The following is an 18939-nucleotide window of genomic DNA, read 5'->3' on the forward strand; positions in this document are numbered from 1 at the left end:
AGCCCCGGCGTCGTGGTGACTGGGGCGGCCGGGGCAGCACCGGCACCATCCTCCTCCTCCTCCGGGCCCCCCCGCTGGGCCCCGGCCCGGCCCCGACCGGCTCCCGCACCCCCTTCCCGGCCGCCCCGTCGGGCTGGAGCCGTTGCCGGGGGGCGGCGGGGCCGTGCTCGGCTCCCGCACCCTGCCCGCTCCCGGGTGAGGGGCAGTTCCCTAGCCCCGGATCCAGCTCGGAGCTTTACGGGATCGGGACGAGCTGTTCCCATTTCCCGCGAAAGCGGCGGCGGAGGCGCGGGAGGGCAGCGCCGGGATACGGGACCCGCACAGCGCCCGGCCGCGCTCCAGGGCGCGGGCAATCTCTGACTTTCTCATTGTTATTAGTATTATTAATAATATCATTTTCTGCCCCCAAAACGGGTGGCTTTGTCCGCACTTTCGGGGATGGCAGAACCCGAGCTGCGCCGCGAACTCCGCGGAAAACGCCTGTTGATCCGGGCTGCGCCTCTGCACGGCTCACGAGTAACTGGGAATGTTAAAACTGAGTCTTTGGAGGGTTCTGTTGTTGGTGGTTTGGTTGTGGGGGTTTTCAATTTTATTTTAAGGGGAGAAGGAGAACACGCGGGGTTTCGGCGCCGCAGCCCCGTCGGGGAGGCCGCAGCCGGTCACTGGCCCCCCTCGGCTCGGCTCCCCGCTGCCGCAGCCTCCAGCGAGGCCCAGCCGGGCCCAGCCCCAGCGCTGCAGCCCCGGGAGCCGAGGGGGAGCCGGGCAGGACCCGTCCCTTGGCCGCCGCCTGCCCGGCGGGGCCCCGCTCCCTCTTCTCACCCTGCCGGGCTCTGCGGAGCAGCGCAATTACTTGGTTTAAATTTATTTATTTCCCCATTCAGACAGTTATTTCAAACTAACACGATGGGAACAGCCACACTGGGGTTAGTCCCGCTCCCGGCTGCGCGCTGCTGTGCCTGCTTCAAGGGAATTTTAACGTATTCATCTCCCCGCTGCCGATTTCCACCCCCCTCGCCCCGGGCATCCCGGCGGCGGCGCTGGGAGCCACGGCCGGGGACAGCACCCGGCGGAGCCGGCCCCATCGCTGGCTCCGGTCCCCTCGCACCAAAGCGTGGGCCCCTGCCCCTCCGCATCCCCGCACACCCCGGCGGGACCCCCCCATTTCTCCGTCCCCGCCCCGCAGGGGCGTGCAGCTCCCAGGCAGGGAAAGCCCCGGGGCTCGGCGCTGCCAGAGGATGCTGCGGGGGGGCAGGAGGCGGAGGAGGGGGGTCCGCGCTGCTCCCCCCCTCCCCGGGCCGGCTCCGTTCGGGCCGGGGGTGCGGCTGGGGGCGGTGTGGGGCGGCGGGATCGGCGGGATCGGCTGTCAGGATTGGCTGTCCCGGCCGCCCCGCCGGCCCTGCGCGCCCCGGCCCGTCTGCGGCGCCGCGGCCAGCTGGCGCCAGCGCTCATATAGGATGCGCGGGGATGGGACCGCGCCGGCCAGAGCAGCGGCTTTGCCATCTGAGTAACACCCTGCAGCTCCGCTCCCCCCGCGCTCGGGGCTTCTCTTATTTTTAATTCCCTCCCCATTTTCCCCCCTCTCTTCCTCCCCTCTCCGCCGTACTCGCGGTCTCCACGCCGGCTCCCACCGCCAGCCGGTAAGTGCGGGACGCGGGGGGGGCTGCTGCCAGGGCGCACTCACTGCTTTCACTAAACACCCTTCTCCTCCCTCCAATTCGCCTTCTCCCCCTTTCTTTCTCCCCCTCCTTTTCCTTTTGTGTCAGTCCCAGTTCTTGCTAGCACTACTCTGTATTGGATCTGCCGTTCTTCCTTTTTCACCCCGCTTTTGAAGCCAGCTGGGAAAAATCCTGTTGACGTTTGTAGGGAGAGCGGAGAGAGGGCGAAAAGGAAGCTTTTTGCTTTTTCTTTGGGTAAAGAGTTTGAAATGGGATCTCTGTTTATTCTGTGGGGCAATGAGCAGGGAGGGAGCAAGGAGAAGACGATGGGGGAGAGGACATTTTTGGAAGGGGGGGAGGGGCTCTGCTTCTCCCTCCCCATCCATGTACCGACCGGTGCGGCGCTCCCGATCCCCTCACCCGTCCGTCTGTCCCTACAGGTGCTGCCCGGACCTGCCGCCGCCCGCCTGGACAGAGAGACACGGTGACTCCGGGGGGCTCCCCCCACCCTGCCCAGGGCCCACGCCAGCCGCCCGGACATCTTCGCCTTAAGAAAAGCCACTCCATCTCCTAAATCCCACCAGCAGCGCCAACCCCCCCCCTCCCCGAGCAGCATCGGCCCGCTCCTGCTCCGGGGCTGGGTGGGAGGGGAGGCCCGAGGCCATGGAGGTGGCCACGGACCAGCCTCGCTGGATGGCCCACCACGCCGTGCTCAACGGGCAGCATCCCGAGAGCCACCACCCAGGACTGGCTCACAATTACATGGAACCAGCGCAGCTCCTACCTCCGGATGAAGTCGATGTCTTCTTCAACCACCTGGACTCCCAGGGCAATCCCTACTACGCCAATTCCGCCCATGCCCGGGCCAGGGTCTCCTACAGCCAGGCACACGGTAAACCGGCACCCCCGGCCCGGGCGGGAGGCGAGCAGTGACGATCGGGGGGACTCGCCGGTGTGTCGGAGCAGGGGGGGAAGGAGACCTGAGGAAACAGGATAGAAAGGGAGGCACGGCTGGATTTTAACCCTAGAGATAACCGAGGACTGGCGGAGGGGAGGGAAAGAAAGGGGGGAGGATAGAAAGGAAGGGGAAATAGTGTGCGCACAGGCTAAAACTTCTCAGACACGGCTACTTCCCGGATGCAAAATACAAACCGGTTCAAATCGACGATGGGTTTTATTTGGGGGTGGTTTTAGGAGCCGAAGAGAGCGCGTTGCAGCAGCTCGGAAGATGGAGCAGAAAAGGGTTTGCTGCTTACCCCCAGGTGGGGTGGGAAGAAAGGGGAGATTTAAAGCCTGCCCCGGGTGCCTGGTGCCCTCCTGTGCCCACTGCTCCCCTCGCTGGGCTGGCCGGTGTCCCCCCTTGGAAGAGATCGGGCGAAGGGGCCGTTATGCCAGCCCGGCTGCGGTTCTTCGGGCCCTCTCCAGTTCTCGCAGGCCGAGGGAATGGGGCCTTCCCGTGCCGAACGGCCCCGCGCTAATACCGATCACTCTTGTGTCCCTACAGCCCGCCTGACCGGGAGTCAGATGTGCCGGCCTCACCTTCTCCACAGCCCCGGGATTCCTTGGCTGGACAGCAGCAAGGCGGCACTGTCTGCCCATCACCACAACCCCTGGACCGTCAACCCCTTCACCAAGACCCCCCTGCACCCCTCGGCGGCCGGAGCACCCGGGGCCATCTCGGTGTACCCGGGCAGCAGCACGTCCAGCACCGCCTCTGCCTCTTCGCTCACCCCGGCCTCGCACTCCGGCTCCCACCTCTTCGGCTTCCCCCCGACCCCTCCCAAGGAAGTGTCCCCGGACCCCAACTCCACCAGCGCTGCTTCCCCATCCTCCTCTGCCGGAGCCAGGCAGGAGGACAAAGACAGCATCAAGTACCAAGTCTCACTGTCGGAGGGAATGAAGATGGAGAGTGCCAGTCCGCTGAGGAGCAGCCTTGCCAGCATGGGGGCCCAACCCTCAACCCACCACCCCATCCCCACGTACCCCTCTTATGTGCCAGCAGCACACGACTACAGCAGCAGCCTCTTCCACCCTGGCAGCTTCCTGGGGGGCCCCGCATCCAGCTTCACTCCCAAGCCACGGAGCAAGGCCAGGTCCTGTTCGGGTAAGTGCTGGGGTGTGATGTGGGGTGCTTGTGTCCGGGGACAGAGCGGCAGGTGGCAGCTTGCTCCCCCTTTTCTGGAGTTTTTTAAGCGAGGAGATAGAGCTTGTTCCAGGCTCCCATGGGTGTCAGTGCACCCACAGCGGCCGCTGAGCCCCGGCATGCTCGGAGGGGATGTGGGGACCGGTGCAGTGGGAGCCGGCAGATTCATTGTGGCAAGGAGGGATTAATAGGCTAAATGTATGTTTTCCCTTAGAGCAAAACTGACCTCGGCCCCCCCCCGGGGCGGTCAGACGTGGTCAAGCGTGGGGACTCTGGGCCAGGGCTCTTTCTCCCGCAGTCACTTCCACTGCTCCTCATCAGCGCAAACCCGGCCCAGCGCAGGGCGAAAGCGAAACCGCCCCGGCCGGGCCGCTCCCCATCGCCCCGGGCCTGATTCCCTTCACGTTTTACAGGAGCAAAAGTTCAAATGTAGTTTACATACCAGCGCAAGGACGGAGGTGTCGGTCAGCGCTACCCTTCGCCAGCACAACTTTAACTAGAAAATACCCTTATTTCTTTTCCCCTCTGAACCAGCCGCATCTGTGCTTCCAAACGACTTTCCCATCTCACAACCCCTCCTTGCATCTCTTCAGACTTAAATCAGCAAATTAGGTGATGGGCAAAGTTTTAATCCCCCGCTGCAATCCCGCTAAACGTGCAACTGGACAGATTAATTCAGATAATTGGTGTAATTCTACTTACCTCCCGTTTAACATCCTCGGCAAGGGAGGAGATGCACGGCCGAACATCGGGGCTGGATTTAGATAGCCCTTAAAAGAAAAGGGCTACATAAGCTTTGTGTGTATATTCTTGCATATTATTGCACATATATGCTTACAAAGACACTACATGGATTTATTTTTTAAGCAGACAATAATTTAGAAATGTGATCTCTTCTGAATTTTACAACAAAAAAATCAGCTATTGCACGAGCTCCTCAGCTCTGCTTCAAATGGCTCCTCCGAGGGGAAAAATACTCTCTCCTATTATTTAAACGCAGTTGCTACTATGCATATATATTTACTTTTATATATGTATACACATAATGGCCACTACGGATGTATAGTTATTTTTAGATACATAGTAGCCACTATGTGTATGTATTTATATCATAAATAGATATATTTTAGTAGTGCAGAGAGTAAAAAGTGAAGGCAGTTAGCAGCCCGAGCCTGGAAACAGTCAAGAGCCAGGACTCTGAAGATAAAGGGACTTGAGTAGCTCTAGACTTTGTCCTGCAGCTGCCAATGACTGTACTGGATGGAGGAAGTGAGCACCTATTTCTCTTGTTTGTTTAATGGGTTTTGGGTAGTGGGATTTTCTTTGGCCGTGAGGGAGCCCCCGTGCAAGGAGCTGGGGAAAGTTCGTGACCACTCCGTGTTTTTGTAGGAGAACTAAGCCTCACGACACGCCGACTCCTGCAGCTTCCTGCCCGAGGAGGGACAAAAGCTCCGAGCGCAGTGCCGCAGAGCTCCCCTCATTTTTCACTCTGGACTGTGTTGTTTAAAAGCCACCCACTCCCTAGATTAAAGAAGACACAAGCCCCGCTGAACTCGGCATGGCCTGCTCCAGTTATTAGCAAGAAGAATTTCCTCTCCAGTTAAATACTGTAGGATTTGCATAAACTATATTAAGAGAGATTTCTATATTAAGCAGACCTGCCCTCGAACCGTCAGAGGCAAATGAACTTTCAGCAGAGAGCTTTCTGAGGCAGGCACACACATCTAGGAGGTACATGCTGGGTTTAATACAGCCCTGCTGCAATGCCGTGCTCCCCACTAAAACTAATAATGAAGCAGTATAAGGTAAACTGCTCCCTTCCAAACCCAAACGGTGGGGTTGAAAAATCGCTGAAGCAGAGGAGAACTCCAAGCTTGTTTTTTACAGTGATTTCCAGGGTGCTTGCTAAAGCTGGACTTTCTCAAAGCTCGGCATTAACAACATTTTTCTGCCTTTAGAGCAAAAATCACAGCGGAGCCTTTGGCATTCAGTATCCATTCCCAGTCTGCTCGGCTTCACTTTCTCCTCCCGTAGCATTAGCAACAAAAAGGAAAGCACAGGGCAGGAGGTCTTTTTTTGCTTGGATTTAATTCTACAAAACCTCTCCCCCTGCTTCTCTCTTTCTCATGCTGCATGTTTGCAGGTGTGTGTTTGTGTGTGTGTGTGTTAGTGCTTGGAGAATGCAGGATCTAACATCGGAGTGCAGCGATAGGGCAGGGCAGCGGTGCCCAACACTAGGATGGTAACTTCTACCTGACACAAATCAGTGTCATTCCTCACCTGGCAGAGAGTGTTGCCCACTTCTGATCGTGACATAAAATCCGTGCTGGAGTCCGGGTGTTCTCAGAGCTGAGCTCCTTGCTGCATGTGCTGTAGATGTCACTGCTGTCTGATTGTGCTTGAGCTAACACGCTGTTTGACTCCTGGGAAATGCCTAAAGGACAATGCAAAAAGCTTTTGTGAATTTGTTTTTAAAGAAAGAAATCCGGTTTCTTCGTGTTTCCATTTAGAAGGCAGAGAGTGTGTGAACTGTGGAGCAACTGCTACCCCTCTCTGGAGAAGAGACGGCACCGGGCATTACCTGTGTAACGCCTGCGGGCTCTACCACAAAATGAACGGTCAAAACCGACCTCTCATTAAACCCAAGCGAAGGCTGGTAGGTGGCTCTGTTTCTCCTGGGTTTGGGGATCAATTAGGCAAAGGGACCACACACGCAGGCACAACTCAAACTCAAACATGTCTCAGCCCTGCTCGGCCCCTGCCCGGAGCTGAGCCCTGTGGTACAGGGGGTCTGGTACATGGGGTCCGGCTCGCTGGGGTCACAATGAGCCTGAGGCCAGCTCTGCCCCGGCAGCCCCCCGCAGCTCCCAGTCCACATGGGGTATCGTGTATCCAGCTCCCCACTCATCCTGGGATGACAGCTTTTAATTTAATTCCTCATTTATTTGGCCTCCTGGGAGCTTTGGGCACACACTGGGAGTGAAAGGGTTATCAGCGCAATGTCCTCCACCAGCTACTAAACAAAAAGGGTTCCAGCTCCGAAAAAGCAAAACAAATCAGATGAGTCAAAGCTACTGCTCCTACTTAATAATTATTTGTATAAAGGCCATGAAGTAATTTTCACTCTTATATTCTCTGGCAATATTAATATTAGTTCCCTCCCCAGACAATCCCCTACTGTTTAAAAAAAAATCCCATTATTTTTCCATGGAGTCACCTACACTTTGTATTTTCATTTGAGTGATTTAAAAAAAAAAGTCCTTTCTAAGCTCCTGGTAGTAGTTTCCTATCCGGATATCTGCACGGTAAAGATAAGGAAACTTTGTGTATCTGTTTCCTGACTCTAAAAGCTTTAGAGAGTTTCTATAGGCGAGCCTTGCCAGTCATGCTTGCTGTTTTGAAATTTCTAATACACTCTACTCCACAAATAATGCTTAAAATGCTAAGAATAATAAATATATTTGTTGGAGCTTTGTGATTTATGGTGCCCAAGTCTCTCAGCTATTCGTGGGCACGTTTCAATGAGGTTTGGAGAGCAGAAAATTGGCATTGCTGCTCTAACGTTGGGACGGGATACTGAAGATTTCTGTTGTGAGTCAGAATTTCAACTATGCAAGCTCCTTAATGACTGGCTTCTAAAGTGACTGACACATAGAAAAATGTTAAGACAACAGTGTAACATTATCGTCTCTCAGGCTCAAGTGCTTTCCAGCCTGAATGGGACAGGCCATAGAGTTAAGCAGCACAGTTGAGTATCAGTGAAGCCATCTCAAATATGCAAACACAGGTCTCCACCTTCCAACGTGTTGGAGACTTACACTCAGCTCAGTGCCCAGGGTTTGGGGGGCACTCAGGAGGTTTTCCTCTCAGTGTAGTTTGTTTTAGTGTTTTGTTTTGTTGGAATTGATTTACAGCTTTGTTTATTGCCCCTTTTTCCACTGGAGTTTGCTTGTTTGCGGGGGTGAGGGGATGGCCATCTTTGGGGATTTGTTCATCTGACGTGCAATGGCAAAGAGATCATGTTCATAATGTCAGGGTTTGGACGTCTGGCATTAATTGTGTTTGGGTTGCCTGAGTGCAGTGGCAGTGGGGGGTACCCCCTCTTTCTGCCTTTGGCCTGTTCTCACGGGCGAGTAAGGGACTCAAGTACACGAGTCTCCAAGGGCCTGATTCTTGCCTTAAGCTACTGAGCCGTCCACCAGCGCTGAGGAATTTACAGAGGGCATTGGAGTAAATCAGGAGCAAGTGAGAACAGAATCGGGCGCTCCTCTTATGCAAGCCCAGTCAGTGGCTTTTGCACAGTGCCGGCAGCGGGGAAGCGCACACAGTCCTTGTGTGGGAACCCCCCCACTCCAGGACTGCTCCTGGCCCTGTAAAGCTGCTGCTTCACCCCATGGCTCCCAGTGCCTAATGGCAAAAATATCCAGGGAGCAGAGCCCCGGGGAAACCACCAGGATTGATCCGTGTTAGAAAGTGGACTCTGCTGCGTTAAACACACACTGCATTGCACAAAACTTGCCTGAATTTTAGTGCTCCCAGAGGCAGGGCCAAAGCCTCCTAATACAAAACTAATTCCCAAAACATGGGGTGCAATTAGCCCGGCCGGAACGCTCCATCCATGCCGTGCCCGCACAAAGAGCGCATTATTGCGGGGTCTGGCAGACAAGGGCCCATCCAGGGATTACTGCTGCCTGCTGGTAGACTTTTCCTGTTGTCTGGGGAGGTGGGGGAATGTTTGGGCATTTCTCTTCCCCCCCACCTTGGTTTCAGCAGAACAATACTTTTAGGAAAGGGTGGTGGAGTTTTGGTCTATTTTTTTTCCCCTCGAAGACAGTTGTTTGAGGGCCTGTCAGGCAAGGCACTGAGTAGGGACAGGGGCGGCAGCAGGGTCAGCGCAATCATTGCTGCGAGGCATGAAATTTGGTTTGCTAAATATTTAAAGAAAGTTGGAGCCGGTTTTGTTTTCCCCCTTTCACTTGTAAATGGAAACTGAATTTTCAGTGATGGCTCTGATAAATACTGCACCCAGTGAAGCAATGCGGTTGGTTTTCTTTTGTGTCCATCTTTAAAGGGACAGAGCAGGGGAAAGAATCACATTCTTTAAGATCATTCCCCTCTTTTCAAACCCAGCCCCAACGCTGGCACAAACTAAATCAGTCGTTTAAAAAGGCAAATGCATTTTCATGGCAAAATCTAGAACCCTGCAAAGGGAAAACCTGGACACACCAGGTGATGTTGCCCCTCTACAGTTTTTGTGCAGTTAGAGATGCATTGTTTCCCTCCTTACTTCCCCTGCATGCACGGTGCCATGGGGCTAGAGGCTGCCGTCTGCATCCGAGACTACTTGGATTTAAACAACACCCTAAATGTAAAACTGAAGGACCTTTCCTTCAGCCCTGATGCTGTGTAAAATCATAGTAACTCGTTCTACCCAACCCAAACACCGAGTCCAACCTGACCTTTCTGATGCGAGGATCTCCCTCCTCCTGCCAACACATTTTAATGTTCTTTTTCTTTCGGTTAGTCAGCGGCCAGGAGAGCAGGGACTTGTTGTGCCAACTGTCAGACAACCACCACAACCTTATGGCGACGTAATGCAAACGGGGACCCAGTTTGTAATGCCTGTGGACTCTACTATAAATTGCACAATGTGAGTATTTACTCATCTCATGTGTTGCTGCTTGCCCAGCCGGGATTGATGTCTTAACTGCATGGTGTACACCAGGCTTTTATTGGTTTCAGGGTTTGCGTTGTTTTTTTTATTCCTTCCCCCGTCTCTAAGGTTCCCCTGGGAAGTGACAGCCGTTCTTTGTCAGCACAGTGATGCTAAGTTCAGTGACATTACAATGTATTAGCTTGGCTTCTAATGCTTGGGCAAAACAGAGCTACCACACTTGGTTTTAACTAAGTGTGGTTTGTGTGCTGCTTCCCTCCAGAAACACAGAGGTCACTTGGAATGGGCTCTGAGGAAAAATTAATCCTGATGGGACATCTTCCTTGTGATTTTTTTTTTCTTTAAATAATTAAATCTAAGGCTTTGTTTTAATATGTATATGATTAAAGAAATTAATCCTAAGCAGGAATCACTTGACATGTTGGAGCATTATTTAAACTGTAATAGAGGTTAGTGGTACAAGATTGCTCACGTTTTAGGACTGAATTTGGGTCAACGTGTGCCTCCGAGTTTGATCTCTTCTATTAGGAAATGAATGAGGACTGAGGGTAAGCCTATGGGAAAGAGCCGTCGGCTGCCAAATGCGCTTCCATTTGTTTTTCATGTCTAGGGGGTTTTTGTGTGTATGGTTTTATTAAACAACTCAAACAAATCAATATAAACAAGTTCTGCAGAAAGAAACACCATTTTTGTTTTGGCCAGAAAAAGGTCTCCATCCAGGAAAAACACACAGGGGCTGTCCAAATGTTTTCATTTTTGCACAATAAGGTCATTTTGTCTGCATGAGCCTGATTTTCTCATTTCTTGCAGGTGAACAGGCCTCTGACCATGAAGAAGGAAGGAATTCAGACCAGGAATAGGAAAATGTCCAACAAATCAAAGAAAAGCAAGAAAGGCTCAGAGTGTTTTGAGGAACTGTCCAAGTGCATGCAGGAGAAATCCTCTCCCTTCAGCGCTGCTGCCCTTGCTAGTCACATGGCACCCATGGGGCATTTGCCACCTTTCAGCCACTCTGGACACATCCTTCCGACACCTACCCCCATTCACCCATCTTCCAGCATCTCATTTGGACATCCACACCCATCCAGCATGGTTACAGCCATGGGATAAAACCCGATGACCAAGAGACCCACCCAGAGATTAAAGAACATGGGGCTTTGCCTAAGACGACACCAAGTAAGAAAATGTTCTGCCAAGAGGAGAATGTAGGGATGACAAAGGGGATCTTTGCTCCCATGTGGTTTAACTCTTAATGCTGGACTAAAACCTTGCAAGTGATGGGTCTTCTGAAGAAAAGTAGTGGTGCCTGTAATGCACTTTGCCCCCTCAGGTATAAGGAAAAAGAACTCACCTGTTCGATACTTCATGGTCCAGCAGGAAGCAAAAGGTGGCAGAAGCTGAAGGAAAAGGCTTGGAACTGGCTTTCCTTTCTCTCTTTGTCATTACTGTGAATATTGTAAAGAGATCTAAGCAGCCTCCCAGGATGGAACCGGCTCACTGGAAGCCAGACATGCTGGATTTCTATTGTGGACTTTGGTTGGGATGGGGAAAAAAAGAAGAAAGAAATGAAAAAAAAAAAAAAAAGAGGACATCTTTATAAAACTGTAATTTTTAAAAGGAAATCAGACACAAAGTCATATTTATTTTGCTCTTGTTTTCCACAAAAAGCCTCAGCCCCTCTGATTGCATGTTTTTGTGCTGTTGTTTGCAATGGCTACCACCCTGTGAGCAAACCTGCCTTGGAAACAAGGGGAGAGGGGGAACATACTCAGCAGCCCCTTGGATTAGCTCCATCTATCTTCCATACCAAAATATCTATAGGAAGGAGAGGAAGATTTGGGGGAAACAAAGCAAATGATACAGGATTTTAACGTGCCCAAGATGGTGATTATGTTAACATGATTTTGTCATTCTTTTCCCTAACATGAAAGACTTCTTTAAAAAACTCAGCCCCTCTCCCAACTACCCTTTTATTCCTCAAACTAAACAGCTAGATTGGACAAACCATTGGGAAAGAGCTCTCGGGGAGGCAATCCTGCACTAGCAAGGGGTGAGACACAGGCATTACCCAAAGTGTCGCAGCTAAATTCTAGCACAGCTAAAACCAGCACGGGGCATAAACCCACCCAACTCTCAGACTTCAGAGGTTGAAGCATTCTGTTCTGTTGTGTTGGCAGCTGTTGCTTAAGAATGCAGATGAGCTGCTTGGGTAAGCCTGGGGCAGCGTGGCCACCACGCCGGTCACCCACATGGGCACCCAGGCCCCGTGGGCTTCACAGGGAGGTGGAAGGGCAGAAACACATGGAGATCACTGGAGAGGGGAAAGAGAGAGACAATCAGTTTGAGCTTCACACACCCGTCAACCCCCAGCCCCTGCGGCAGCTGATGGGACGAGGGAAGCGCCCGTTTCCCGCAGCGTATTTTATAGGAAAAACTAACAAAAAAAAAGGATAAAAAAAAAAAAGATGAATTAAATTTAAATCTCCCATTATTAAAGCATATTGTACGTAAACGACCGAAACCCAAGCTATTGCCAATGTGAAGTGTATTCTATTGATTGTTATGATCCGATGCCTCTCGTGAACACAAGCTCCAGTATAACATACAATGTACATATTTAGCTATACTTCTGATGAAAGGCCCCGGTGAACAGAGGGGTTTGATGATGTAAACCACGTAAGCTTAACTCTGTGACAAGCTTTTTCTTTTATTTTTTTAATTTTAACTCTTTTGTTGTTGGGATTTTTTAGGTTTTTTTTTTTCTTTGTTTTTGGATCAAGCCAATTGTATCTTTCCTGCAAAAGTCCTGCTTTAAGGAAAAAAAACCCAACGGAACGAATAAAAACGGATGTACGTTAATTTTCTTTTCTAAGCCTGTAATTCCAATATTGATAATGAAATAAGAACCAAGCAGCTGTGAAAATCCTGCTTTCCTCCTTTTTCTGGTCTGCGTAGGCATATAGGTGCACTTTGTAGAGAAGTGGAAATAAGCGGGGAACTAAACTGGTTGGGAGAAATCGGAAGCATTTTTAATCTACTGAGGGAAAAAATTGGGACCTTTTCACTTTGTAACCTTCTCCGATGGTACAGTTGGATGTTATTTGTACCCAACTCAGATTCCTGTAGGATTGGGGCAGGGGGTGGGGATGGGATGTGGGTGGAAGACAGGGATTACTGATACAGTTGACAAAGTGCAATATATTGTCAGTCACTGCAGCATAGACAACGGCAGTCGAGATTTAAATTATTTTGTACTTGTATCAGCATAAAAAAAGAAAAAAATCTTCAGTATTTTCTGTTTTTATTTTAATTTTTATTTTGCTTATTTTTGGATTAGTGACCTAAGTTATTGTTAATTCTGTACAACATGTTTATATATTGTCTGTAAAAAGTGTATGCTTTCCTCATATTCCTTCCAGGTGAATATTGCTAAGAATAATAAAATACCTTTTTTGTGAAAGTACCTGTGCCCAGCTCCGTGTCATAAAGGCACCTTGGAATAGGGAGAGAGGGAAAATGATCCGGGCATTGTTGGGAGCGGAATTATTAGCTTCAACTCTTCTGCAGGGCAGCCTATTTATGTTTCAAGACCCTACCAGGGTAGGACAAAAAAGGAGTTGTGAATGATTTAGTATAAAAAGCACAGGTACAAAAGCTCATTCTCTGCTGTTGTTTTGGGGCGATGGGGTCATGCAGTTAAATGCACTGAAGGTTCTAAACCAGTGTGAAATCTAAGGCAGCAGCCCATGAACTGCGGCTTCTCGGGGCGGGGGGGGTTCTTGTGTTGGATCTTTTGGGGTTGGTTTTTTAAAGTGTTTGGAGAAACAGTTTTCAATTAAAAAGAAGTTTTTAAAGCACCATAAATGCAGAAAAGCAGCTGGGGCTCAAGGCAGAGCCTGGATCAGACCGGGCACAGCTCTGCCGGTTCTTGCGCTGCTGTAACAGGCAACACCGTCAACCTGGAAACCTGTTTCTTACCATTTGGCACCATCAGTGGTGTGAAGGCAGCAAGGCGGGGGGTGGCCAGGCTGGAGCTGCTCCATGCTGTCCCGGGAACAAGGGGTGCAGCCGTGGGTTGGCACGAGGATGGAGAAGGGCTCTTACCAGGCAGCTTCCCAATGGCCAGAACTTTGCGGCTTCTTTCATCACGCGGTCAAGTCTGACCCACACAAGGAACTCCTTGGGGCCTTACAAAGTGAACAGTACAGAGCTCCCTGCCTTATGTAGGGCTGAGCACTGCCGCTGCTAAAACCATGTTTGCAAGAAAACTGCTAATGAACCTTGGGTTTCCTCCGACCCCATGCGGTTTGCATCTCACTTCTGTGGAAACCAACTTGGGGATACCCCCTTACTCATTGACGAAAGAAATAACCCCAGTTCCTCTTCAGCGTGTGTGCTCAGATTCCAGCTCTTTCTATCAGTGCTTCTCTTTAGCCTGCAGCCTCTTCCCCAGCCCTGCTCCCGAATGACAAAGAGTCCCAGCGGCTCTGGATGGGCTGAAGAAAGAACACTCAACTGGGACAAGGCCTTCCCGCATCATTTCAGATGAGTTAATCATCTCTCTAACTTGCTCAGCGAGGCTCAGTGCAAACACCCATTAAAGAAAAAAAAAGAAAGAAAAAGGCAGTTTATGGCATACCGTGCAAGCTTCATTTAAAAAGAAACATGTTCGCTTTCAGACAGGTTTAAAATGGGGTTACAACTGAACTCAGCCACTCTCCCTCTGTATTTCAATAGCTGAGACAAGGAGAGAACAGAACTAACAACATCTCTCTAATACTTTAGAATAATCAGGCTGCTTTGGCTGGCATTACACCCTGTCCAGGCTATGATGAGGGCTCACCTTGGGGCTGCCTCTCTGCAGGCATTTGGCTGGGTCGATCCGATCTGGTCCCAGAATCACATAACCCATTGGCTTGTCCGGATGGGTGCTGCAGCCCCCAGCGCCCGGAGGAGGGTGCCTCTTCCAAGCAGGGTCCTCAGCAGTTCCTGCCACAGAGATAATAAATAATCCCATGTTTGTCAGGTGGCACTAATCTGTGAAAGATCAAACCACCCCTCTGCAGCGTGAGCATCGTGTTCGTCTCCAGACATTTTGCATAGCGGAAGGAAAACAAACAGCAGGGAATGGAAATGGAGCAAGTGTGCAAAGTTCAACGTAAAGCGTAAGCACGGAGCAGATATCGAGGCACCAAATTGGGACTTACGGCGCTTTCACTACCACCAAACACTGGGGGACAGGCTTTGTGGGAGGGGGGAGCCCTGACATTACTTGCCTTTGGTTCCTGTTGTTGGGATTATTGTTTTAAGCCGTGCTTAATTGTCATGTCTCCACGGCCACATCAAAAGCCAAGAAGATTAGGTTACAAGGAGTGTTTGATGTCAAAATACAAAATAAATAGAAGGAAAGCTGAAAAGGTACCGTATTTTCCATGATGTCTCGGGAGGGGGTTGCCTCAAAGGTCTCTTTTTTTTCATGTATTTCGCCAAGGTTGCACTTTTAGTGACAAGATTTCACTTACTTACTTCCAAACGATTCCACTGCTTCCCTGCAGCTGCTCGAAAGGGTTAATATCCCCTCTTTGATGGCAAACGTGGTATAATTAACGCAAACTTCTTAAGTATCCTGGTGACCTGTAGATGGCCACATGAGAATTTTGTTATTTACTGACTTGCCAAACGTTTATTGCTTATAGCAGGGCAAGTGGGAAGCAGGCATTAATTCTGATGCTGTTATCTGTGATTGCGTGTAGAGTTCATAGCAGAGAGTGCCCATACGTCAACAGCAATTAAACATTTCCCTGGGTTTTTAATGAATTTCACGTTGGGGGGGGGGGGGGTGTTGGACTGGCAGCCTTTCCAACTGCAATCCTGCCCATCCGCAGGGCAGGCGTGACACAGCCAGACACGGGACAACTTCCCCTTACCTGCAGGCTGCAAAAGAAAACAGTCTGGCGCCGTAGAGCATTTGATCCTTGGCTTCTCCACTGAGACAGTCAAATCAGTACCAACTGTGGCAGGGCACGGAGCGAGGTTTCGTGGTGACATCTCCCCTTGGAAACCAGCCTGAAAAACACTGAAAATGAAGGCAAAGCGGCTATCAGGTGAATAAGTTCATTTATCACCAACCTGGACTGGATTAGATGCTGTGACCTAGAAGTAAAAGCTTTGTTTAGCCCAACTCCGTGGGCCATCTGGTGCTTGCAAGTAAACATTTCTAAGTGAGATTAAGTGACTGCTCTTTGAGCGTGGTGATACGGGTGCAAGCCAGGCTGCTCTGGATCTAGCAGATCAAACCTCAGCATCAGGGCAGTGGCTGGTGCTGATTCAGAGACACCATTTGCTTGAACAGCTTTGGGTGCAATTCCCCATGGTGCCGGTGCTGCAGTCAATCCTGATTCGGTCTGATGGATCCAGGGGTTGTCCTAAACCCGGGGCTCAAATGGCACCAAGGTGCTGTTGGAAGGTCGAGGGCCCCATCAGAGGAAGCTTACAGGAGAGACTGCAGTAAAAACCACCCTGCATTTGCAATAAGAACTGAGTTGCATTTCTGAGCACCAAAAGCTGGGCTGAGAAAAAGCAATTGCAGCGTAGGAGATACAGCAGGAAAACCATCCAGCAGGTAGGAACACAACAGAGAACTAACCCCTCCTTCAGGGAACGGCCTCACCTACCACTGAGGGAGGGAACTGCTACTGTTTGGTCTATCAAAAATGAACCAGGGAACTAAAATATGAACCCAGCTTAGGCAGCAATGCCAGGGAGCAAGAGCTACCTGCTGCTATCCTGCTCCCCTGCCTCTCCCTGCACTCTGCGCTGCAGGCACTTATCTGGAGGAAGGTTGACTCTGGCTTAGCAGGGTCAAGAGCACATGTAAATCATTTGGAGTTGGGCCTGTCAATGCCAGACCGTGAACATGGACCCGTGTTTCTCCTCCTAAACACTTAAGTGCTTCACTGAGATCTTCCCCAGTGCTTTTACTTTCCCCTGGAGCTTCATTCAGCTCCCGCCTGCTCTCTGCCAGGCAGAGGGGATGTGGCAGATCTCTCTGCCTGGGACACAGGAGCATTACATTGGCTGTTTTGGCTGTGATTTTTATCTCTGGTTTTTTCATTCGCTCCCACCTGCCTACATCGGTATTCTGGGAGCAGGTTATACTGATAGAGTGAATTCAAGGCATCCCTGGAAATCCCTGCTGGACTTTGCTGTAAAATTCAGATTAATTTACCATCTCCCTGTGCATTTCAGCCCATGTGCTTATTTGTAATCATACTTTTTGCAGACCCCTCGAAAATCTGGAAGCAAAAGCACCTCATTTTCAGTTAATCTGTAGAACAGAAGTAGGTGAACAAAAAGGAACAGACCAAAACCATTCACATAAGCACTGCACCCACAGGCACTCCAGGCTATGCACCGTTTTTCTCTCTCCAGCACAGCTCCCACCAGCACAGGGAAGATGCTCTTCATGAAGAAGCACATCTCTGGAGACAGAGCACTGCCTGATCAGTGTCAGGGCTCACCCCAGCCCCTCGCACACTCACTTTCTGCTAGCAGGCACAGTTACAGCATTCCGTGCCTCAGTTTCCCCTTGCAGAACAGATGTAAAGAGGACACGACCTGCTCTATCAGCTGGGTACAAGTGCTGACTCGCTGCCGTCGAGCAGACTTTTGGGCAAGTCCTAACACATGTCAGTGAGTGGTGTGCACTGATAGGCACCGAGAAAGGGCACAGTGCTCTCCTCGCTAGGTTAGAGGCTCCTCCCTGCTCGCCTTCGCTGCTGTTGGCCTCTCCTACAGCTGTAACGACACATTGCAGAGATCAGTCACTGGAGTGCATCACCCGCTGCTTCCAAGGGACTGCGCACACAGCGAGCCCCACGCACTGAGAGGCACGCACCACCGCCAGCCCTGGCCCATTGTGAAGCAGCCCTCTCTGCATCTCCCATGCTGTCAGCCTCTGACCTTCCTTTCACATGCTCTAATGGTCACTAGAAAACGGCGAGAGAACGCAGTCACGGTACTAAATAGCCCTAATTTGTCTCCAGGCCCTTCCCCTCCTCCCCCTCACCTCGGTCTCCAGCAACTTAACGTTTAAACCAGCTGAAGTTTACAACAAATCAAAGCCTCCCCATAGGCCCAGATTGTCTAAATACGGAAAACAGGAAGTGAGTAACCTTCAACGGGAAATTGTTCATCCGATGGAGGCCAAGACCCAAGGCCCGGCGCGGTTCAGTCCTGCCCCAGCTCAGCAGACACAGCGTGTACCGAGCACACACTCCCTGTTTGGCAGGAGGGAGTGGTTTAGGGAAGCTTTTACTTCTGCAGTTGAGGCTGCTTCGAGAGAGGAGATGGTGTTTGTGCCTGTGCAGAGCGGTAGCTGGGAAGGCTGTTCTGAAGAAGACAGGGGATGGGATGGAGAAGGAAGGAAAGAGGAAAGAAACCAGAGAAGATGCATGAATCCAAACTGAACCCACCTCTTGCTTCCAATGAAGGGGAAGGCGGCAAGAGGGTACCGCAGCTGGCACTGGGCTGCTTCCAGGGTGGGAAGAGATGTTGCGTGACATCCCCTTGGTGATGAAGGAGAACACTTCACTTCCTAGGCAGGGAGAATCACCATTTATTTTTGTAGAGTAACTGGCCTGCTTTCCCCCACCAGGAAAGATCCCAAATTATTTTACCGGCTGTTTATCTGAGGCTCATATTATTCACTGCTGAATCGCAAGCATTATGGGGTGGAACACAGCAGCTGCTTAACAGCTCAAAACAATGCCCCTTTTAACAGAAGGCCGTATTAAGAGCCTCTCTAACTGAAGGTGAACTTCGTGTTACGTGCAGCATCCACTGGAATGAAGCTTTGCTCACAACTACCCTTCTGCCAGGATCACAAAAGCACCAAGGATGCACAAACACATCCGAGCATGCCCGAGGCCTTCCACTCCAGCTCTGGGCAGGGCTAATGAACCATGGACCACAAAGTGGCCCCTGCGTCATAGATCACTTTATTCTGACCCCCTCGGAGCCTGCATCTCTGCTCATACACTGGTTTGCTCTGAGCAGCTCATGGGATAAACTCCAGCAACCAAGCCTACAGTCTGTGGTTTGAGAAATGGACAGGGGAGAAGAAGGCACAGTCTGATCTGGAGTTTGGCATCATTGCTGAGGAGATGTGGGTGATTGTTCCTGTCCTGGTCCCTTGCCTCAGGGATGGGAGTGCTACAGATGAAGGGCACTCCTGGGCAGATGTGCCCACATGGGATAGTCTCCAGAGGACACGCAGAAGGCATAGCTGGAGCTAGACCTGCCTCACGGAGATGCTGCACGTCTGCAAAGATGGGCTTGAGAGAAACATACAGCAATGGGTAACCATTGGGTCTTTTGAGGAGGGCAAGTTAGAGATGAAGCTTCTAAGTTAGATCTCTTCACTGCAGCATCGCAAATATTGATCTCAGTTTACCTTTTACAAATAT

The 18939-nt window shown here is 51.0% G+C and overlaps 1 protein-coding gene across 3 annotated transcripts; it reads left to right on the forward strand.

Annotated features, from left to right (window-relative positions):
* Window positions 1-1460: 1460 nt before the first annotated feature.
* On the forward strand, window positions 1461-12870 carry GATA2 (GATA binding protein 2). Of its 3 annotated transcripts, XM_080625635.1 has the most exons (6): window positions 1461-1637; window positions 2096-2547; window positions 3160-3759; window positions 6309-6454; window positions 9323-9448; window positions 10283-12870. In XM_080625635.1, the coding sequence occupies exons 2-6, from the start codon at window positions 2319-2321 to the stop codon at window positions 10580-10582; spliced, it is 1401 nt and encodes a 466-aa protein (XP_080481761.1). In that variant the 5' UTR covers window positions 1461-1637; window positions 2096-2318; the 3' UTR covers window positions 10583-12870. The 3 variants fall into 3 exon arrangements, with proteins under 3 accessions (XP_080481761.1, XP_080481762.1, XP_080481763.1); XM_080625636.1 differs by lacking the exons at window positions 1461-1637; window positions 2096-2547 and adding an exon at window positions 2814-2917; XM_080625637.1 differs by lacking the exons at window positions 1461-1637; window positions 2096-2547 and adding an exon at window positions 2818-2898.
* The last annotated feature ends 6069 nt before the right edge of the window (window positions 12871-18939 follow it).

The sequence above is a fragment of the Psittacula echo genome (genome assembly GCF_963264785.1).
Source record: "Psittacula echo genome assembly, chromosome: 9".
Taxonomy (NCBI): Eukaryota; Metazoa; Chordata; class Aves; order Psittaciformes; family Psittacidae; genus Psittacula; species Psittacula echo.